The sequence below is a fragment of the Acanthaster planci genome, linkage group LG21 (genome assembly GCF_054643075.1).
Source record: "Acanthaster planci isolate LZ-2023a linkage group LG21, COTS_SCS, whole genome shotgun sequence".
In the NCBI taxonomy this organism is placed as follows: domain Eukaryota; kingdom Metazoa; phylum Echinodermata; class Asteroidea; order Valvatida; family Acanthasteridae; genus Acanthaster; species Acanthaster planci.
Window position 1 is genome coordinate 5,272,346 of NC_141797.1, and position 23,694 is coordinate 5,296,039.

The 23,694-nt window shown below is 42.0% G+C and overlaps 2 protein-coding genes across 2 annotated transcripts in view; one reads left to right on the forward strand and one right to left on the reverse strand.

Annotated features, from left to right (window-relative positions):
• Positions 1-636: 636 nt before the first annotated feature.
• Positions 637-8,896, reverse strand: LOC110989408 (uncharacterized). The gene is made up of 6 exons (XM_022253781.2): positions 8,715-8,896; positions 6,782-7,179; positions 5,726-5,875; positions 4,552-4,638; positions 2,110-2,168; positions 637-1,695 (listed from the first exon to the last, which is right to left on the reverse strand). Exons 1-6 carry the CDS (start codon positions 8,785-8,787, stop codon positions 1,524-1,526), a joined length of 939 nt encoding a protein of 312 aa, XP_022109473.2. The 5' UTR covers positions 8,788-8,896; the 3' UTR covers positions 637-1,523.
• Positions 8,897-9,053: 157 nt separating this feature from the next.
• The window catches only part of LOC110989417 (uncharacterized), a 58,136-nt gene continuing 43,495 nt past the window's right edge, over positions 9,054-23,694 (forward strand). The window contains exons 1-9 of the mRNA XM_087131083.1: positions 9,054-9,191; positions 10,856-11,074; positions 11,888-11,991; positions 12,550-12,675; positions 13,289-13,414; positions 19,699-19,813; positions 20,607-20,936; positions 21,813-22,079; positions 22,555-22,662. Of these exons, the coding sequence (XP_086987209.1) occupies positions 11,017-11,074; positions 11,888-11,991; positions 12,550-12,675; positions 13,289-13,414; positions 19,699-19,813; positions 20,607-20,936; positions 21,813-22,079; positions 22,555-22,662 (1,234 nt within the window). The 5' untranslated portion in view covers positions 9,054-9,191; positions 10,856-11,016. The remainder of the gene's footprint in view (positions 9,192-10,855; positions 11,075-11,887; positions 11,992-12,549; positions 12,676-13,288; positions 13,415-19,698; positions 19,814-20,606; positions 20,937-21,812; positions 22,080-22,554; positions 22,663-23,694) is intronic.

Sequence of the window (23,694 nt, forward strand, 5' to 3'; positions counted from 1 at the left end):
GTGTGCCCTCTGTTCACCGCCATTTTTTTGGTGTGGTGAGATATAGCATTAAACCCAACAGTCCCCAATCCTCTGATTTCAATGTGATTTTACATACACCCTAGAAGGTTATGGTTAAAGATTTCCAGGTGATTTTGAGGTATATTTGAACTCAAACACCCAAAATATTTTCAAATTAAATTGAACTGAAGAATGGAAATATTACAAAAGTTAAATGCGCTATCGTCATCTTGAAGGCAGGTAAGCCTACAATTATGCATAAGATTGAGTCCTCCCCCCTGTTTGTGTCCAGTCCAGCCCCCCTCTTTCCAAAGTATCTGACAAATTTAAATTTGATCAAAAATATCTGCACTGAACAAATCAGAGAGCAGTCATTCATAGACCTTTTTCACCGATGTAACTAAATGTAAACAATACTCCCACTCGTGGAAAACCTTGGCCACAGTGATCGCATATATTCCTCTGGGCAGCTTTAACCATGTGCATGTGCAAACACTGCATGCTTGACTAATTTATCTTGAGTAGGAAGATTACCATCACAACACATTGTAGGTGCAGCATGATCGCAACATCACTGGGAAAAGGTCTGTACATGTACATGACTCGACAAAATCTGACACTTCGGTGGAATGCCAGTTACGTGTACAAATGGTCATTTATTTCAAAATGAATCCAAGCATTGTGCTAAGCTGAACAATTTTGTTTTAAGAAATTGGCCATTATTTGTACAATTTACACCGTGGAAATGGTCATTGTTAACAAACCATCCGTTCCATCCCTTGTAAAGGCTGGTATTTCCCATTCTATACTATCAAAGCTTAATATTAAGATATATGAAATCCTGCGCACTGACAAGAGTTCCACAGGCTCCAGTTTAATTAAATATCAGAGATGTCCAGTAACAGGATTGTACATTTCAAGTTCTTGTTGAACATACACTGTCCATGTAGGTGCAACAGTTTAAGGCACTCACATAATGGATAAAGCAAGGCTTAGGTGTACATGTATCACACCAAATTAAGATATAAAAGAGCCTTCACCTGTAGACTGGTTTTCACTTTTCGTTCAATGTTGAGAATCATTTTATAATACGGGCAGAGGGACTGGAAACCAGCATAATTTTCTCTTATTCAGTTAGAATCTGCCTTTACAACACATTCTCGAAGATGGCCACACAAGCAGTGGATGTTAAAACCAACAAAAGTTATGTTTCTTTGCATGCCCTTTGCCATTTCATAAATCTTGGTTTTCACTGTGGATTCGGCTTTACCTCACTGCTCTGGAATTATTTCCACACCGTTCAGTACCAAATGAAAAAACCTCCAACCTTCACTTTCCATAGGACAATGTCATCTTTCTGTTTCCCAGGACTGAATTCATGAAGCTGAAGCTAAAATGTGAGTCAAGGTTTGAAACACCCCCGCTGTCACTGAGCAACACAGTTCCCACTGGGGTTCATGTTATCAATATGAAGCTAAGACCCTGAGAGTTTCACAGCTATTGTTCCTCATGGACAAAGCTGTTCATAATTTGATCTTCCTGGTACCACCTGGCCTGTTGCCCTTCTTGGACGTAGTCTTGACCCTCGCTATGTCATCTTTACCCACCACCTGCACACCTTGCTTGTAACGCCCCACCTGTCCATCCAGGAAGAACTTCTTATCCTGGCTAGGGTCCCTCCAGAAACCTTGATTCCTGAAAAATGAAGGGCAACACCGCATTGCATGACGGACGATATGCGGCAAAGGGGACCCCCTCCATTGTGTCTTCTTTTAGAATCTTTGGAATTCCTTTCAGATTTCCGAGGGGGGGTGCAGTAGGCACAATAGCCTTAGGGTATAGAGCTTGTGCATCACATTAGGGTATCCATTGCTACAGTCTTAGAACTGTGAAAACCATATCATTCCTTGTTAATATTGAGGATGACCTTATGCTAAACAAAATAACAGTAAAGCGAGTATTTGAAGAACAATTTGGCAAATAGGGATGAAGACTGGTGCAGGCTACTGTAAATTTCTGAAAGAAGGAAAGAATTTAAGTGTCATTAAATTGAATTCAAGGGAAAAAGTTTTAAATAACCCTTGACCCCCTCTGACAATTCACTCTTACCTGACTCTTGTCTTTTCAGTGGTTGGCTTCTTGGAGACTTTGAGTCCCATTTTGCGGTCCTAATAAATGTGAGATATCAGAAATTAACACTGGTATTTGTGCGTCTTGAGGAGCTTCTAATCACCAAGGGATTAAAGACTTTGATAAAATGACGGGAGGGAGGAAGTTGTGACACCACAAAATATGTTGGCCGACAAAATCCAAATACCAGTTGTAATTAACCTTGCTTCCTTGCAAACTCTGACCAAATTTAACAGTGAGGACTGACGGGGTTCCATATGGATTTAGCAATCCAAAGAATGGGACATTCATAAATGATGAAGAGTTTATCCCAGGCTGGTGTGCCTTTAATACTCTCAGCAATCCATGAGTCAAAACATGACACTACCTGTCCTACTGGCTACACTGCCTGTCCTACTGGCATATACTTAATACTTATTAGGGCATTTATAACTTGCTGAATCACTTAAACCGAGTACTGGGGCTGTTTTGGAGGGGCTTGACCCTGAAGGATGCAGTGGGGGATCTGTCCGATTCTTTGACATTTCTTCTGATGTCATCTCACTGCATTGTTTGTTCCTGCAAAGCATGCCATGCCAAGATCCAAGAAAGATCAGGCCTGTTGGACAGCCAAGATCTTGGCCTTCCTGTGCTTTAAAATTCCCTGGGGTCAACGGAACAGTAATGAAAGTTTCACCAAAGCACCAAGTTTGGTCATAACTTTTTTTCCCATGGGCCAACTGGGCAAAGATCCCATGTAATCCTCACCCCAGGCATACACCACAGGCCTGTAGATTCCCATTGGCCAGATCCCAACCACTGCCGAGTAAGGAGTCTTGAAAGATCAGTCACCCCAAAGAGCCCCTATGGTTGCTACCAGGAACTGGGTCTTGTTGTTTACAGACTTGTGCAGACTCGTCAGGGCTGTTTGGGTTGTGACTGGTATTACTGTACTTCCTCAGCCACATAATGAAATGCAGATAGAGAGGGGATCTGAGAGATGATAAGCTACCATGAAACAGTCGTATAGGTTCAGGCACCGGAAACTCACCCAGTGAAAAAGTAGCTGGTGACAAAAAGTCTTACTTTGTGGGTGTGGCTGCTCTGAGGGTAATTTTAAGATGGTATCAAACCCCAGCTCTTACAGGGTTATTGGGATAACAAATAGCAGGGTTCTCCCCAGGATTTTTCAAAACTGTGGGGGTTTTCCATTGTGGTTTACCAACATTTTGTGAAGCCATGGTGTGGGGTTCGGACCCCGCTCAAGGGCCCCGAAAATTTTGAGACTTTAGATGCTCTCAGCTGCATTTTAGAGCATTTCCTGGGTTTTTCAAGTATCTTTTCTCAGGAAAAAACATAACAAATGCAATATTTGTTTTAAATTTTGGATATTAGTATTTTTAACAAATGACCAGTTTTCCTTTCTGAACTACTAATTAGGCCTGTGGGCACAAAAGGAGTCATTTCAAGTTTCAGACATGCAACAACATGTAGTGGCTGTTTAATCAACGATAAAAACACCTGTTTATTCAGTTTTAATTTTAATACATGCTTCAACCTTTTCGTTTTGCTGATTAGACCTGAAACCATGAGCTCCATTCAGTTGTAAGGCAAAAATATTAGCTTAAAGCAATAAGCCTAAACAAATGACATAAAAATATAAAACGATTTGGTCTTTACATAAAATAAACAAGGCTTTTCTTGTATATCGGCTAGAAAGAATACCCGCGGCAGGTGGCTGCTTTGTTTGGGTTTCCCTCAGCGGGGACTGCTGAAATTTATATTGGCTTAAAAAAAGAGCCCATCTTTGATTGAGTTTCTGCCATTGTGTGCAAGACAAAACGTGGTGATATGGCAACGAGAAATATCGTCCCCGTCGTAGATGCCATTAATACTCTTACATAGGGCTACAGCTGTCGCCATGAAAAAAACAAACGCGTCTGGGATCGATGTTGTAAGTTCTGCAAATGGTGTAGTATAAAATTGTAACCTTCGTAAAAGCAGCCCCAGAAGTGTATTGAGCACATGGCAAAGAGAAAACACACCTGGGCGTGGGTGCATGTATGACGCCCATGACGGAAGTTCAGATTTCATGCAACACCGGCCACAAGGAAAGTTCGGTGCCGATGTACATGTACGGTGTGCAGTACAGTGTGGCCGCTGACACGTTGTGCACAATGCATGTACAGTACATGGAAAAATGCAGCACTAAACTGTTTTTTCATCTAGATTTTCCAGACATGCAATCTGCATTTTGAAAATTCTGAGCCATACTGTCATTATAATATTGTGCGTATCTGGGATGAAAAAATGGGTATCGGCCCGTTTTTTGCGTATCGGGCAGAAATAATTGCATATCGGGCCCGATACGCAAGTTTGTATGTGGCGAGAACCCTGATATAGTGTGCTACTTGAACATTCCAGTCAGGAGGGTTGACTCACAATCTCTCGTTGATGTCTCTCCTCTTCTTTCTTCTTTTTTTGCATGGCCATGTATTCCTTATAATTGACGTACTCTCGCTTTGGTGCCTAGGTTAGGAAAAAGAGATTTGTGCAATATATGTATTGCAATCTAAATCATTCATTAATGATTGGGCTTATGAAGATATTTGACAAAAATCTGAAATATAACAATGCTGTTATATGGAACAGGCTGTGTTGAATAGAGGGATTTCACATCAGCACCGTCTGCGCATATCTGCATCGAAACCGAGGCTCGCTGTGTTGAACTTCGTCGCGCGCACCCGCGGAGTCCACACAGTACAGGGAGTATTCGGTGCGTAAGTGTGACACCACTTCAGTTTTAACCAAGCCCACTGCACAAGACACACGACCATAGCAGGTACGTTAGTTCAATTGTCGTTATGTTTTCTTTTGATTTTACGTGTCGAGTCATCCTGAAAGACTCTTCCACAAAAATTTGCAGCCTGAAAAGTCTGAATTTAACATACCTTTGTGTATTTTGTGTCTTGATTCCTTACTTTCAATCGTCTGATTGTATTAAGAATTGAAGCTGACACATACAGCCTCGTTTTCAAACGCGGAAGTGCGCAGATCAACGCTAAAAGCGTCGTATTGGGATCCCTCTATGGCAATGCTGTTATACAGAACAGGCTCCTTGGCTTCCAAAGTTTTTGCACCCTTTCAGCATGTAGTGAAAGTTTTCCTTGAGGAAATGGACTTCCTATGAGATCTACCCAAACGGTGAAATAAGGAAAAAAATACACACCGAACAAAATGCCAGAAATCTGGTGGTCTTTATTTTCTGCTCATTTTTTTATGCATGAAATGAAAGTTAGAAATATTGGCCCCAAATCCTCATGCACGTACCAGAGCCAGAAATGAGTGCATGGGCAACTGAAAATTGCTTTATCAAACAACTGCTATATTGAACATTTTGTGTAGACCCGTCAAGTTTGTGATAGCAGCCTTGTTACTGTCAACACACATGTAGCAGGAGGAATGATAACCACCAAAACCATAAACCATGTACCTGATTAGAAGGAAAGGAATTTCCAGTCATCTTTGGCATTGGGCATATTTGCCTGGATTTCAACATCAAATAAAACCCATTTCCCGTTCTCACTACAGAAATTCTGACAACTGACATACACACCCATGCTCCCAGATGAATGGCGCGGTCTGCTTCACACTTTTCTCTGTCTTCAAATGAGAACCCCGTCAGACCAAACTGCCTGACTTCAAGACGCGCTCTCTTGAGATTGAATTCCCCTTGGCTAGGGTTGGTTTCATCTTGATCAACAACCTGGAAAAGAATATGGGATGTGCGTAATGTTGAGCTCATAAGCTGGACAGGCCAAGACGCTCTACACAGAGTGAAGGGAGGATGCAATACCCAACTGGTAAAGACTCTAAATGGAGTAGGTGGAAAGGCTTGAGGTAGCACCATGCAAGGAATAGATCTCTTATGAGTAATTCCACTCTAAATGGAGTATGCAAGTGTGGCACACCTGTACCCAGTGTGGACCGCCACACAAAACGAGTCCGTATGTATGTACACAGGGTTGGATGATGTACATGTATGTCCACTCACTGTTCTCCCCTTTCTGAAAAACAGCTTCACAGGCATTTGGGGGCAGGGTCCAAATGGAGAGGAACAAAAAAATCATCGAAAATTCAGCTTGAAGGAGTTATCATAGTGGAAGAAAAAGAGAGCATTCTCTTCAAACTTTCTGACACACAGGAGAATAAAGGAATAGCCACACTCTATGTACATGTTCATGAACATAAGTTCCTTTGAGTGTATCATCATTTACTCCTGTAGCACAGCTCATGGAGTGTATTTTCTTCAGGTGAAAGTCAAATTTGAAGGGTGTACTAGACAGGATATCAGCCACAGGTGTGCCTGGCTGTTGTTTGGATATCCTGTGGGTCATTTTGGACTCGCACTTTTACTATGGTGACACATCACTTAATGTGCTTGTTGCTATTTCAAGGCAAATCACATGGAATTTAAGGCATCATAAGGCTGCAATTGTCAAGCAACTGGCTAAAGATTTTAGAGGGTGTGACTGCTTGAGTTTCGGTACCCAAACAAGACGTGCAACATTAATCAGGATTGTCTGTATTGTATGATTATTGTGAACATGTGCTCTACAGTTAAAAAGAAAATACAACACAAAGTTTTGAAGAGTCACTCAAATGATTGAACCTTCTTCTTTTTCCGCCTGGTTGGATCTTCAAACACAATCACTTCTGGGGCAGGTGTCTTTGTCTTTCCTCCCTCCTGCCTTTGCTCCGCCTCTTTTCTCAGTCTTTGTCTCTGCAACTCTTCCTCTTTGAACAGTCTCAGTTCCTCCTCAAAATCCATCACCTCTCTGCCCTGCTTCTTCCTTGCTGACTCCTCATCTCCCTCTGGTTTGGTGCCTGATGGTTTTTTCTTCCCTTTTTTCTTCTTTCTTGTTTTGTTCGAGGAGGAAAATGAAGGATTTGGAGCAGCATTTGTGTGGTCATTGTGCCAGTTGACAGACTGCTCTTTGGTTTTAGATTTAACCTTCTCAATCTTGGATTTCTTTTGGTCACTGTCCTCCTCATCAAGCAAATTATCTCCTGCTTAAACAAAATAAATGTTACAGATCATCCTGAAAGTAGTTTCATGGTGAAGTTTTTTCAAGCAAAAAGAACAAAAGTTGTTAAAACATCACTACAGGTAAAGGTTACAAATTACAAGGACAACATATACATGCGGTGAGTGTGACAGTTCTGGACAAACAGGTCAGGAGGATCACTTGGTTACATGTACCATGTGAACATGTTATAGACCTGCACAGAAGTATTCAAGTACAGTGGAACGCCGCTATACCGAACATTCGGCTGTACCGAACATCGTCCTTGGCTCCCAATAATTTGTGCACAGAACCTATCGAACACTATTCAGTTGCCGTTTGTAATTTCCGAACGTCAACATGATAAAACAGTCAGTGTTTGTTTATGTTGGAAAGTGACAAGTGGCCATTATTTCCCCAAGGATTAGAAGGGAAAGCCACTAGTTGTCAACGGTATTGAATAGACACTGGTTTTGCGACTCCACATGATCGGGTGCAGAAGAAAACCGCACATACGTGCACGGTGGCATTACACTAACAATAGTCTAAAGATGGCGCCGCTGATACACAAATCAACCGAGATTCGCCACAGCATGCATCAGAAATCGATCCTGAGCGGTAGTTTCACGACTCTGGGATAAACTTGATATCAATTTTTGGCTCAAGTTTGAATTAAAAAACAAAAATAATTAACAAATACATTTCTAGAAACGTTAAACTTGAATGCAACGGCAAAACATCACGAAAACAATGAACCAAGGTATCACAAAAGGGTGACGGTGCACTTCAGTTAGACAAGAGAGGGCAGTTAAATTTGCTAAACCGAACGACTGCTGTACGGAACATTTAGCGAGGACCCCGTCTTGCTCATTATAGCGGCATTCCACTGTACAGAGTAACAAGACTTTTGACTTATTTTCTTCATCAATTTTGAAGACTGTCAGTTTTTCAGTCTAAAAAGGAATGTTGGAAACTGCTTGAACATTACCACATGCACATATGCAGTTCAACAAAATTTATTTTGGAAATGCGTGGAAAGACAATACATGTAGATACGTGCATAGTGTTTATTCAGGCTCCATATTTTTGATAACGCCCTCAATAGTTAGCGATATCGTCATTTGGTGTGCATGTACTCATCAGACATCCAACATTAATCAAAAAGTTTATCCATTTTGTAGACAATTTAAACCACTTCAGGTTTATATTTTGCCTATCATGCGTACACAAAATAGGGTAGGCCTAGGCCTAAAAAGTTTATGCTCTGCTGATACCGGTATTTTGTCCAAATACTCACTGAAAACGCTTTTAATTCGCACACAGGCCTAGCTGCAAAAAGAATAATGCCGAGGTGGCGATCGATCATCGGCAGTGAATTAACGTCAGTGAGTTTCACGGCGAGAAAGTTAGATGTGCGAATGCATGAATTTAGCCCGAGGAAGGTAGGCTACTCCACCGAATCAGTGACGTGGGTGACGTTTGTCAAGTGTGTCTGTCATGATTATGGAACTTCTCATGATTAATATGCGTTTTCCTCACCATATTCGTTTAGTCTATTCAACAGCTGTCGCTGTAATATATCGTCCATGTTGTCTCCATCTATATTTGACATATTTGGTACGATTTTGATGACTGTGACTTCCCAAAGTAGCACGTTTCACCTCACACTCCCAGTAGGGGGCCTACGCGCAAGATGACAGTGTGCTGGCATCGCATGTGTTGCGTTGTAAGGAGAACGCCCTCTATCAAGCGTTATGAACATCACGACTCCACGTGCAAAATTTCTTGGGTTATGAACGGCACCCAGTCTCATCGTTCGTCAGTCATCGCACTGCCGGTTGTCAATGGGAACCAGACTACAACTTGATGCGAAAGGCGTAAAGTTTGAACAAGGACACGGCCTATACACGGCCATGTCAGAAGACGAGTCGTCTGCTGTTTGCAAAGCGCTCATGCGCTTGCATTTTACGTACTGAGATTATGGAGATCAAACTGAAACAACATTTGAATGCAGAGGTACGAAAAAGTAGCAATCGGGTTTGTATTAATAAAAATAAAGTTAAACCACGGACCCTGGACATGGCGTTCAACTTGATTGAACAAAAGGCCTAGGCCCTCCTCTTGACTACCGTCACAGACTGTCGCAAATAGACGTTTTGCCATGGTAGGGAAGCTGATAAATTTTAAGATATTTTTTTCTGTTTATTTTTGAAGTGATTTTTGGAGAGGATGTTATAAGACATATTTCGATATGTTTGGATTCCATCAGACTCTGCAGTGCAAGGAAAAATTGATTTCAAGCAGGGAAGTTTTGAGAGTTTTTGTTATTTTTGCGTAATGCAGAGCAAACTGATTATTTTGTACACAAAAATGAGAGTGGATTTTAACTGCAAGCTCAAAATTCATATTTTTATAAAATCTTTGTTCATATTTGTGCCATACTTCAATGAATTAAATGCTAGCTTCACTTGAAATTTCAAAAAAAATTGAAATTGGATATTAAAAAGAGGGGCTACAGCGTGCAGAAAAGACAAATTTTAATCACAATTTTTTAAATGAGTTTCCAAATAAACAGCAGCCTCACTAATTTGTGCATATCCCTAGCAATGGCATACTTACATGTATATGGGGTGTTGGTCACCTCACCCCGTTTCCACCTCGCCCGATGTCATTTCGCCCCTAAGCGCCTACATGCTACATGTATAGGGGCCTAGGCCTAACCTCTTGCACTTTGCCCCGTTGTTACTTACCCGAGCCCCACTTCGTCCTGCCGTAATTTTGCCCCATTGCCACTTCGTCCCAGCTGTGCTTGATTGAAAACTACTGAATGACATGAAAGCTGGCAAATATGGCGTCTTTTTAGATGGCATGGATTGACACCGTAGTGACAATCAAAATAATTGATAATAAAATTGGTGGAAGAAACAGCAGTATTTCTGTCATTAAAGTGTCCCCTGTAGTCTCCTGTAGATCCCCCAGACATCTTCTCTTTTATATTAGTCATTTCATTATGAAACTACATGTACATGTATTTTGAAATCAGTGTAAGTGTTGACAGGGTTGAGTACAGAACCAACTATATCTTATGGTTCCAATTTTCCCAAAACACTTACTGTGCAAGTTCATTGCCATGCTAATGAATTTGAAAGACAAGACCCAGTGGAGTGATTCATGGGCCAATTTTCTCAGCCTTTTTTATTAGCCATGCTTCAATGTGCGTACATGTTGGGCACAACTGATCAATATGAACAGTTTTGATGAATGTGTGATTGTATTTCATAATTTGTTGGTACATGTACATATAATTCTACTTTCAGCCAATTGCCTTTTCTTTCTAATTCATGTTTGTGGTTTCAAAACGAAAGTAAAGTCAGATTTCGTAGAGGATCAACTTACATTGCTGATATGCATGTACTGATTGGCTTTCAAATGAAGGTACAGTACATGTACATGTCCAATTGTAAAGCCAGTCAAAAGTCATTTTTAGGTTTTACTTTGCCGCTTTACCGAATTCCCAGACCTGGCTAGATTTTTCTTTATTTTTTGTGAAAGTGCAGTGTTCTCCAATAAATACATACATACATGTTTGTACATGGTTAACTTTTTCCTCACCAGATTCACAGATCCTTTTATAATGCACAACTTATTTTGGTAATGAATTCTTCACTACTCATTCACAGACCTTGTTCTTAAGCATGCATATACATTTGTACACTGCAAGCATTCAGTGTATGTGCAACTCCATGCTGTAACTGTGACGTGTGGGTGATGTACGTGCTTCATTGAGATAATTGGACTGAACGGTGAAAGAATTAGGACTGACAGGTTGGCAGCAATCAAGATGACAGGCGTTGTGCTTGTTCTTCTACTTGTCAATGTGGCAGGATTCACTGTCAAAGGTAGGCTGTGTAGTGTCATCTACATGTACATGTATATTAAGCCTATTGCATGGGTGTCAGGGAGGGGGGCAAGGGATATGTTTCCCCCCCCTCAAAAATTGAGAAAATAAAAGTGGGGAAAAGAAAAAAAGGGACAGGAGCATATCTGAAGTGGAAAAATGGAGGAAAATTACCGGTTTACTTGAAAAAGACACTGGAACAGACCTTTCTGGTGAGTGCTTTACCTTTCTCCCTTCCCTTGGAATAAGCTTCACCGTCTTACTGGTGATGTGCATGCCCAATTACCAATGAATTTTACATTCTCTAAGAGTTGATAAGGAGAGCATGAAAGTGTTTCTCTTGTCTGATACAATTACCCAACTCATCGTCCCCTTCTTGCTACAAAATCACTGGTGAGTGCTTTACCTTTCTCCCTTCCCTTGGAATAAGCTTCACCGTCTTACTGGTGATGTCCATGCCCAATTGCCAATGAATTTTACATTCTCTAAGAGTTGATAAGGAGAGCATGAAAGTGTTTCTCTTGTCTGATACAATTACCCAACTCATCGTCCCCTTCTTGCTACAAAATCACTAGTGCAAGCTTCTGAAATGTTTCCAAATTCCAATTACATGATTAAAAACAATGGAAGCTTTTCATGCAAAATCTGAGACACTCAAGACTCAACGTACAAAATTCCGTAATTTCTATTTGGTTGTCTTTGGGCTGTGGCTTCCTCGTGAACAGTGGTTTGAGCCCGGTTATTCCATGCATGCCATGGTGTATTTGACTCTGCTGAGCTCGGCAGGCTCCATTGCAATTTGCTTTCTTCACAGGTAAAGATGACTTTGAGACTTACCAGGTCAGCCCTGCCTCCAGGCATTTAATGGAAGCTGAAGATGAGTCAGGCACTGGTGGTAACAACATGCCGGTTCCCCAGGTTAGCTATGTTGAAAACTACTTTCAGATTTTATTCAGGGATGTCTACATTGATGCAAAGTTTGCAAAACATGCGCAAGTAACAAAAAAGATGCATGCGTATTGCTTGTTAATTAATAAAGTTATCCCTCCTTTGCTTTAACATCACAACCGCAATTGGTTTACTCAACAGTTATACTCCTAAAACAGTGAGGCTGATTGGTTGGACAGCACAATCTGTAATCTGATAATCCCTATGAGGGAGAGTTAATGCAATGCACAGTAGCTGTGCATCTTTGTGGTGCTTACTAACCGACCCTACATGCCCAAAGAGTGACTTCAGTGAAGGAGGTATTTTTGAAGCAAAAATGTTGCTAGTCAAGGAAATTTTATTTTGAAAAGTTAAGAAATCATTCTTTTGGTACATGTAATTTAGTGATTAAAATGGAAGCAAAGAGTGACTGTGAATTACTTAATGAAATCAGAAACAAAAATTGTACCATTTCAGCAGTTTTCTCAGATTGCATTTTTATGATCATTAGAACTTTACAAATATGTCCTTGTGCTGTATGCCCAACAGCTAGACTTCTGGGTGAGTGGTAAGACCACTCCTCATAACATTGATGGAGGGAGTGTATTGATGTATAATTGGCTCCTCAATCACCGAGTCCAACCAGAACACACTGCCATCAATGTTACCTTTGAGGTAGGTCATGCCATCTCCTTTGACATGCTGCCCAAATAGACAGTGATGTACAATAGACAGTACTGTATGTATCCTCCTCAATGTTCAGCTGCTCTGCCCCCTAGTTTCTGAAATTGATTTACTTGAATTACCAGTAACTAATTGAGTCTGCTATTTTTACACCACAGTTGTGTTTTCTTACAAGTGGCTGCTAAAACCATGGCTGGCCATCAGTACAAAGTGAAATGATAATATGCAAAGTGGTAACCCCTCTCCCGCAGCTATCAAAACACCAGATAATTCGCGTACTACAGAACACTAAGTGAAAATATGATCCTCTTTAGAATTAATGGGACAAATGTACATTTTGAATGAATTTGAGGTAAAATTGAAAACCAACCAAAGGGTGTTTTTTCAGCAAACTTTTGTCACCTGTACAAATTGTAGGCAAAATGACAGTGGTCTATATTTGAGCAATGGAGTGTTTTGTGATTTGTTAGCCTGATGTGGCCAAGGACTATGAAGTTGTACATTGTACATGTACGGATGTACATGAGCTAGTTGAATCAGTCCCCTTTTGACAAGTGGCGTTTTGCTTGACTTCTCTTATAGTAAACATTTTCTGTCTTCCTAGGTTGATTTTCCCTTCCTGACTTTTCATGAAGACTCGGTGAACGTCACGCTTGCTAGCCACACATTTGGAATTAACGGGACAGAGATACATCCCATTGATGTCACCTGGCTGGAAAATGAGGGCAAGGTGTGTGTACTCATTGTCATGTGCACCCATTGATGAGGGTAGGGTCCTACTCTGAGTAAAATGAGAGCAAGGTGTGTGTACTCATTGTCATGTGTACCCATTGATGAGGGTAGGGGCCTACTCTGAGTAAAATGAGAGCGAGCTGTGTGTACTCATTCACATGTGCACCCATTGATGAGGGTAGAGGCCTACTCTGAGTAAAATGAGAGCGAGCTGTGTGTACTCATTGCCATGTGCACCCATTGATGAGGGTAGGGGCCTACTCTGCTTGAGTAAAATGAGAGCAAGGTGTGTGTACTCATTGTCATGTGCACCCATTGATGAGGGTAGAGGCCTACTCTGAGTAAAATGAGAGCAAGGTGTGAGTACTCATTGTCATGTGCACCCATTGATGAGGGTAGGGGCCTACTCTGCTTGAGTAAAATGAGAGCAAGGTGTGTGTACTCATTGTCATGTGCACCCATTGATGAGGGTAGGGGCCTACTCTGCTTGAGTAAAATCAGAGCAAGGTGTGAGTACTCATTGTCATGTGCACCCATTGATGAGGGTAGGGGCCTACTCTGCTTGAGTAAAATGAGAGCGAGCTGTGTGTACTCATTGCCATGTGCACCCATTGATGAGGGTAGGGGCCTACTCTGCTTGAGTAAAATGAGAGCAAGGTGTGTGTACTCATTGTCATGTGCACCCATTGATGAGGGTAGAGGCCTACTCTGAGTAAAATGAGAGCGAGGTGTGTGTACTCATTGTCATGTGCACCCATTGATGAGGGTAGAGGCCTACTCTGAGTAAAATGAGAGCAAGGTGTGTGTACTCATTGTCATGTGCACCCATTGATGAGGGTAGGGTCCTACTCTGAGTAAAATGAGAGCAAGGTGTGTGTACTCATTGCCATGTGCACCCATTGATGAGGGTAGAGGCCTACTCTGAGTAAAATGAGAGCAAGGTGTGTGTACTCATTGCCATGTGCACCCATTGATGAGGGTAGGGGCCTACTCTGAGTAAAATGAGGGCAAGGTGTGTGTACTCATTGTCATGTGTACCCATTGATGAGGGTAGAGGCCTACTCTGAGTAAAATGAGAGCAAGGTGTGTGTACTCATTGTCATGTGCACCCATTGATGAGGGTAGGGGCCTACTCTGCTTGAGTAAAATGAGAGCAAGGTGTGTGTACTCATTGTCATGTGCACCCATTGATGAGGGTAGAGGCCTACTCTGAGTAAAATGAGGGCAAGGTGTGTGTACTCATTGCCATGTGCACCCATTGATGAGGGTAGGGTCCTACTCTGAGTAAAATGAGAGCAAGGTGTGTGTACTCATTGCCATGTGCACCCATTGATGAGGGTAGAGGCCTACTCTGAGTAAAATGAGAGCAAGGTGTGTGTACTCATTGCCATGTGCACCCATTGATGAGGGTAGGGGCCTACTCTGCTTGAGTAAAATGAGAGCAAGGTGTGTGTACTCATTGTCATGTGCACCCATTGATGAGGGTAGGGGCCTACTCTGCTTGAGTAAAATGAGAGCAAGGTGTGTGTACTCATTGTCATGTGCACCCATTGATGAGGGTAGGGGCCTACTCTGCTTGAGTAAAATGAGAGCAAGGTGTGTGTACTCATTGCCATGTGCACCCATTGATGAGGGTAGAGGCCTACTCTGAGTAAAATGAGAGCAAGGTGTGAGTACTCATTGTCATGTGCACCCATTGATGAGGGTAGAGGCCTACTCTGCTTGAGTAAAATGAGAGCAAGGTGTGTGTACTCATTGTCATGTGCACCCATTGATGAGGGTAGGGGCCTACTCTGCTTGAGTAAAATGAGAGCAAGGTGTGTGTACTCATTGTCATGTGCACCCATTGATGAGGGTAGGGGCCTACTCTGCTTGAGTAAAATGAGAGCAAGGTGTGTGTACTCATTGCCATGTGCACCCATTGATGAGGGTAGAGGCCTACTCTGAGTAAAATGAGAGCAAGGTGTGAGTACTCATTGTCATGTGCACCCATTGATGAGGGTAGAGGCCTACTCTGCTTGAGTAAAATGAGAGCAAGGTGTGTGTACTCATTGTCATGTGCACCCATTGATGAGGGTAGGGGCCTACTCTGCTTGAGTAAAATGAGAGCAAGGTGTGTGTACTCATTGTCATGTGCACCCATTGATGAGGGTAGGGGCCTACTCTGCTTGAGTAAAATGAGAGCAAGGTGTGTGTACTCATTGCCATGTGCACCCATTGATGAGGGTAGAGGCCTACTCTGAGTAAAATGAGAGCAAGGTGTGAGTACTCATTGTCATGTGCACCCATTGATGAGGGTAGAGGCCTACTCTGCTTGAGTAAAATGAGAGCAAGGTGTGTGTACTCATTGTCATGTGCACCCATTGATGAGGGTAGGGGCCTACTCTGCTTGAGTAAAATGAGAGCAAGGTGTGTGTACTCATTGTCATGTGCACCCATTGATGAGGGTAGGGGCCTACTCTGCTTGAGTAAAATGAGAGCAAGGTGTGTGTACTCATTGCCATGTGCACCCATTGATGAGGGTAGAGGCCTACTCTGAGTAAAATGAGAGCAAGGTGTGAGTACTCATTGTCATGTGCACCCATTGATGAGGGTAGAGGCCTACTCTGCTTGAGTAAAATGAGAGCAAGGTGTGTGTACTCATTGTCATGTGCACCCATTGATGAGGGTAGAGGCCTACTCTGCTTGAGTAAAATGAGAGCAAGGTGTGTGTACTCATTGTCATGTGCACCCATTGATGAGGGTAGGGGCCTGCTCTGAGTAAAATGAGAGCGAGCTGTGTGTACTCATTGTCATGTGCACCTATTGATTAGGGTAGGGGCCTACTCTGCTTGAGTAAAATGAGAGCAAGGTGTGTGTACTCATTGCCATGTGCACCTATTGATTAGGGTAGGGGCCTACTCTGAGTAAAATGAGAGCGAGCTGTGTGTACTCATTGTCATGTGCACCCATTGATGAGGGTAGGGGCCTACTCTGCTTGAGTAAAATGAGAGCAAGGTGTGAGTACTCATTGTCATGTGCACCCATTGATGAAGGTAGGGGCTTACTCTGAGTAAAATGAGAGCGAGCTGTGTGTACTCATTGTCATGTGCACCCATTGATGAGGGTAGGGGCCTACTCTGCTTGAGTAAAATGAGAGCAAGGTGTGTGTACTCATTGTCATGTGCACCCATTGATGAGGGTAGGGGCCTACTCTGAGTAAAATGAGAGCGAGCTGTGTGTACTCATTGTCATGTGCACCCATTGATGAGGGTAGGGGCCTACTCTGCTTGAGTAAAATGAGAGCAAGGTGTGTGTACTCATTTTCTTTTGCACCCATTGATGAGGGTAGGGGCCTACTCTGAGTAAAATGAGAGCGAGCTGTGTGTACTCGTTGTCATGTGCACCCATTGATGAGGGTAGGGGCCTACTCTGCTTGAGTAAAATGAGAGCAAGGTGTGTGTACTCATTGTCATGTGCACCCATTGATGAGGGTAGAGGCCTACTCTGAGTAAAATGAGAGCAAGGTGTGTGTACTCATTGTCATGTGCACCCATTGATGAGGGTAGGGGCCTACTCTGCTTGAGTAAAATGAGAGCAAGGTGTGTGTACTCATTGTCATGTGCACCCATTGATGAGGGTAGGGGCCTCTTCTGCTTGAGTTAAATGAGAGCAAGGTGTGTGTACTCATTGTCATGTGCACCCATTGATGAGGGTAGGGGCCTACTCTGCTTGAGTAAAATGAGAGCAAGGTGTGTGTACTCATTGTCATGTGCACCCATTGATGAGGGTAGGGGCCTACTCTGCTTGAGTAAAATGAGAGCAAGGTGTGTGTACTCATTGCCATGTGCACCCATTGATGAGGGTAGGGGCCTACTCTGCTTGAGTAAAATGAGAGCGAGCTGTGTGTACTCATTGTCATGTGCACCCATTGATGAGGGTAGGGGCCTACTCTGCTTGAGTAAAATGAGAGCAAGGTGTGTGTACTCATTGCCATGTGTACCCATTGATGAGGGTAGGGGCCTACTCTGCTTGAGTAAAATGAGAGCAAGGTGTGTGTACTCATTGTCATGTGCACCCATTGATGAGGGTAGGGGCCTACTCTGCTTGAGTAAAATGAGAGCAAGGTGTGTGAACTCATTGTCATGTGCACCCATTGATGAGGGTAGGGGCCTGCTCTGAGTAAAATGAGAACGAGCTGTGTGTACTCATTGCCATGTGCACCCATTGATGAGGTTGTTGGCCTACTCTGCTTGAGTAAAATGAGAGCAAGGTGTGTGTACTCATCGTCATGTGCACCCATTGATGAGGGTAGGGGCCTACTCTGAGTAAAATGAGAGCAAGGTGTGTGTACTCATTGCCATGTGCACTCATTGATGAGGGTAGGGGCCTACTCTGCTGGACATGATGGACTGGCCATGAGGTTACTATCGCATGTTTATGCATCTTTAGAGACTGTTAGTGACCAGAATAGAGTCCTAATATCCTGAGGCTATTGAGTACCAAAGTGTGACATCATTTTTAAGTGCAAACGAATTGAGTATGTGTGCTTGTTGGTGCACATGCTGGTTCTTGTGTTAATTCCTTTTACACACACAAATGTGCGGGTGATGTATTTACTTTGGTACTCTATATCTCAAGGTCAAGGCAGAAGTAGAACCCTCTTCTGGTCACCTGATAACCGATGGGCATAGATACTGTATGCACTAGAGACTGAATATAGCAGTGTACATGTGTTTACTAACATGCCTCCGTCCAAAATATAAATGTCACATTCATACGTGGGGTGGTGATACCCTACGCTGGTGGGGTACGCCTAAGTTTTAAGTTAGGGATTGATCTCTCGGGTGATTAAGGTACTCCAATAAAGATCAAAAATTGGCACAAGGAATTATTCTCACTGTATATTAGAGTTGATTTATTTCTATTTGAAATCAAGTAGAGAAATTTAGGACTGCCCCAATATTAAGATAGAGAAAATTTACACAATTGTGGAATCTAATAAATGGAGTTGGCAATGATAAAATAATTGATATGGATTGATTGACCAGTAATGGAAAAAGAAGCTTATGCTGTGATAAATGCAAGAGTAAAAAGTTAAGTCATAAGATGTGGCAGAGCCAATGGGCAAAGGGATAAGACTAAAAGATAAAAAGGCAAAAGGACACTCTGTAACCTGCTCTCTCTACAGAGTTCAGGCCCTGACAGAACAAACTCCTGCTAGAGAGAGGCAGATTGTCATGCACAAGAATACGTTCATGTGTGGTACAAGCTAATGGACTAAAACCTGTTGTTGCAGACTAATATTGATGAGGATAAGATTAATTTATGATTATGACCATGAACAACCACTTGGGCGACTCTACACAGAAAATACAACAATTTAAATACAATGTTGGGACTATGTTGGATGAGTAAGAACACTCAGGGTTTGTAAGAAAGTGCGTGGTGTGGAACCCTGACAGATCCTTAGACTTGACAAAGTCTGACCACCACATAAATTTCTTTTTAGTAATCCAGGGATAATTCAATTCAAAACTTTTGAGCATAGTTACACGTACATGTAGGAATTTATGTATACATGGTGCAGTATTGTAATGAGTCACTAAGTTTGATGAGTCAAGTCGAGTCATTTTAACATTGTGACTCAAGTCGAGTCAAGTCATTAAGTACTGAGCTCGAGTCAATTTGAGTCACAAATTTTTGAACAAAATACACTCAAAACACAACATGTAAGTCATTTTTTGGTTTGTATGCTTTCCATGCACAGAGAAAGAAAACTTGGCACACTGTGCCGCCATACTATGTATTCACAATCAATATAAGAGCAGCCCCAGGGTCCAATTTCAAATGTATTTTTTTGCCCCCAAAATTTTGCTTTTAAATTTTTTGAGACTCTAGTCTTATAAGCTTGTAGTCTAGTCTCGATGAGAGATTCAAGTCAAGTCATTTGGTCGTAGAGACTTGGTTGAGTCATTTACCTGTTGACTGGTGGCTTGAGTTGGACTCGAGTCGAGTCATGGACTCAAGTTATAGCAACTCTGATGTGGTGTCTTGATGCATGTCTACATGTAGTTTATACTTACCCATTCATGCACTAGCTGGTATTAGTGAACCCATGACCATGTTTCAGCCAACCAGGATTAAGAACTAGTAAGAGGTGTGTTATAAAGTTTGGCTAAGTCTGATCAATGAATTGTAGGAAATAATGAATGATGGTTTGACTAGATTAGATAGCTATTCAACACCAGCCTTTTTAAATTGATCAATATCAAACTGATTGCCTTTGATGTCATCTTTCAGGTTCAACTAACTGTGGATATTGCAGAGCCTTTGTGGATTAACTTGACCAAGCCGTGGAGTCTGCCCGACTGTTGGTGGACACCTGGCAAGCAGTGCTATCAAACCACATATGAAGGTGTGTATGGGACCTCTTTGCGTGACACTTTGCAGCAAGTACATGTAAGTCTGTAGGGTCAAGTACTACAGAGATTAAATTGTCATAAATCTTATTCACCTGGCAAGGTAGGATATCTTACCCGGCAAGGTAGGATATCTTACCTGGCAAGGAAGGATATCTTACCTGGCTAGGAAGGATATCTTACCTGGCAAGGAAGGATATCTTACCTGGCAAGGTAGGATATCTTACCTGGCAAGGAAGGATATCTTACCTGGCAAGGTAGGATATCTTACCTGGCAAGGTAGGATATCTTACCTGGCAAGGTAGGATATCTTACCTGGCAAGGTAGGATATCTTACCTGGCAAGGAAGGATATCTTACCTGGCAAGGTAGGATATCCATGTACATGTAGGTGGCTGCTGCAAACTGCATACCAACTGGAATGGTCTGAAGTATGGAAATATATCTTTTATATTGCATTGAAACATTATGCTGTCCCAAGTAGAAACTCCAAACTTATTCACATGCCATAGTTTACAGTTTATGTAATTTTTTCAAACTGGCAAAGTTAATCAAGCTTAACAAAACGGTAGGTAACGACAGTTGAAAAATGTTGGTTGCTAATCTGTTACTGAGGACCAGAGAAATTCTTTTCTTTTTTGGAAGAAAAACCATTCCTGATACTGTGATATTATTAAAGCGCCTGAAGGCTGTCACATGTACACTTGGGTAAATAGTGCACCTTGGATATTCAAAGAAAGTGTAACTAATTGAATGAAAGCAATGAGCAATTTTCTTTTATTTTGGTCAGATTGTATCTTCTATGATACATCTGAGGAACAGAACTGGGATCCCGCCTTCTGCCACCAATTCAACATCTCCCAGTGCCTCCCTCACAATACCACGTCCGAGTGTTTTTTCCTCAACCCCTACGAGTGTCTGACCCGGCTCCTGGCTGCCTTGGCTGAGCCTGAGGACCCCCAGGAGCTGCTCTGTCCCCCGCAGCCTAACACCACCTGCATCCAGATCAATGACAGGGGTCTGTTCTTTGGTCAGTATGACTGGACGGTGCCAACAAAAGCGCCGATTGTGGCCAGCTTCAACAAGGAGTTGTGCGGCATGTCCATGCAGGAGATATTTGGTAAGTAATACATGGTTCTAATTTGCTGATAATGCACTCATGAATTCGATGTGGTCATCATTAATGCACATATGGATGGGACACAGAGTTTCTTTGGTTGAGTATAATTTTCTGAATAGTAATTCTGGTTATGTCTGCTGTTAAATCTTGTGGCTGTCTCGTGATTTGGAAGTTTTATTACTAACACTGATAATAACAGTTGAATTTAGAGCATAACACATGAGTAGAGGAACATGCAATGAATGAGCGGTTCCTTCATGTTGGTCTTACCTCCAAAGGGCTGTTTGCATTTAAAGCCTCTGGTCAACATGTTACTGGGGATTTCCTGCTACAAGGAATGTGCATTTCACCAAAGCAAATTTTGAAATGTAGTAATTATACTTCAGTTTGGAAAATAAACGATTGAATGAATTTGACTTCTGCACAATGTATGCAAACTTGCATCTCTTATTCTGATCTCTTGTTCATGTAAAAAAAGCAAAGAAGCTGTGTCTTTTCAAATTTCTCGTCCACCAAAAAAGAATGACTTATTTTTCCAGTGGAACATTCCTAGGATTCTGTGTGGACTGAGACACCTGGTTTACATCTACACGTGTGAAACAGAACTGAAAGGAATCTGATTTTCAGTATTGATGTACTTTAACATGTCTATAACGTCTATTTAACAGTATGTTCACCATTGCTCCTTGTAACAAGTCTCTTGTTTGAATCACGGTGGTTATGAAAAGAATCATGGCTGCCACTAGTTATGCAGTGTGCTTTGCCCATTAGGAAACTGAGGAATTCCACCAGTGAAGAGTGATTATCCAGGAGAACTATTAAATAGTGGTGAAGCTTTCAAGATTTCTAATGAGCACAATTCCTACCCTCTCTCAGTTTATGAGGAAGACCATAATGGAACAGTTTACATTGTTGATGAGTTCATCAGCCATGACACAGAGCGTGACTGCCGTACCGTCCTTATGAAACTCAAGCCGGGGCCTCCGACAGCCAAGCCCACATACAACCCCTACAAGGACCTCCCCACCACTACGGAATATTTGGATGCCAAGGACTGTATCAACGTCAACACCACAGGGTTCTATTACCCACCTCCTGATCCCATCCACTGGCAAGATTTCAACTTGACTGTGTTCTTGACAGGTAAAGCTGATTTAATGTAGCATGGTACATTTCTCACATTACTTACAATTTCAAGGCTTTTAGAACATTGTTTGATGCTTGATGCTACATCAATGATACCCTTTAGCTACCAATGAAATTTACATCTGCAGGTATCTTTAAGAATGCAACAAAATCAACCGGTAACCAAGAACCAAATGTCCATTCTTTGTACTCTGTCTATGCTAACCCTACCTTCCTCAATGCATATCTTTTACGACCTTTTCATAAATTTTCATTGATCTGGGAGGGTTGGGATTAAGTTTGAATGCTGTTTGTCTACCCAACGTAGAGCAGTTGAAAAGCTGATTTTTGTCGACAATGCTTTGTAAGAATGCTCAAATTCTTCTTGTAATCAGTCAGTTTATGTTGGACCTCAGTTTTTACAGTTGATCGGCTGACTAAAGTCAGCCACTTTGTGTCCACTTTGTTAGATCTATTTTCTTGTTTCGGGTAGGTGAACTAAGCAATTTTGTGGAGGTTAACCAACGATTTGAGCCACTGGTGATAGCCAACATCAGCCAGTCTACAAGGCCACCTGCTGATCAACTAACGTCTGTCACTGGTAAAGTATTCAGTCAATTATTTTTCAGAGGGTTAAGGTCTGACAGTAGAATTGAAGGTAGCTGTGCATTTTTGATGGTTTTAAGATTGGATGAAGATAGAGTGCAGTCTACATGTACATGTAGTTGTTGCATCTTGTTTCATCTCAACAGTGCTTTGGTCCTGAATATATAGTCAGGCAGGGTTTACTTGTAGGGTAAGTGTGGGTATACCCGATTGGGGGGAGAACCCGATCAGCCGTGATTTTTCTCATATAGTAGCCGTACAGACTGTGACGTGAATGAAATGAATAGAGTGTAGGCCCTACTATATGAAAAAAATCACGACTGATCGGGTTCTCTCCCGATCGGGTATACTTACATTTACCATATGTATCTTGATGAACTTTAACAAGGAGGTCAACGTAGTCAAAGCATATTCATGTATCGGTGGGAGCGCCCTCACAGTCACTGTATACCAGCAAGACTGTCAGGAGGAATTCCTCCAATGCGTTGTAGCCAATGATCTCTCATACAGAATATTAACAAGAATATAACATAAAATCAGTGCTCTGGAATATGCGATTGTCAAACTTTCGGTAACTGAGTACCTTCTTCAGGGCAAGCAGTTACCAAAAGCTCGGCAATCACATATTCCAGAGCACTGATTTTATGTTATATTCTTGTCAATATTCTGATCACGGTGCTACGCAACCCTTCCATATCTCTCATACAGAGGTGGCTATTGCCTTGTCCTTATTTATCATGAGAGTTTCCCAAGTTAATTTGCCAAAGTTTGTGTCTCATATCTGGTCTTACACAACACCTGTTCAATCCCTGTCATCTGATTAGTGGATTGTTGATCACATGGCATTGAATTATTTGTACCAACATGCGGCTGGCACACATTGCGCACTTGAAGCACATGCAGAGGGCAAAACCTTTATAACAACTGTGTGTTAGAAATGGTAAAAACACCTCCGGATTGATTGCACTGTAGCTACCGCATGGTGGTGCTGTGGTGCACAATATTCACATCAACATGGCAGACTCAG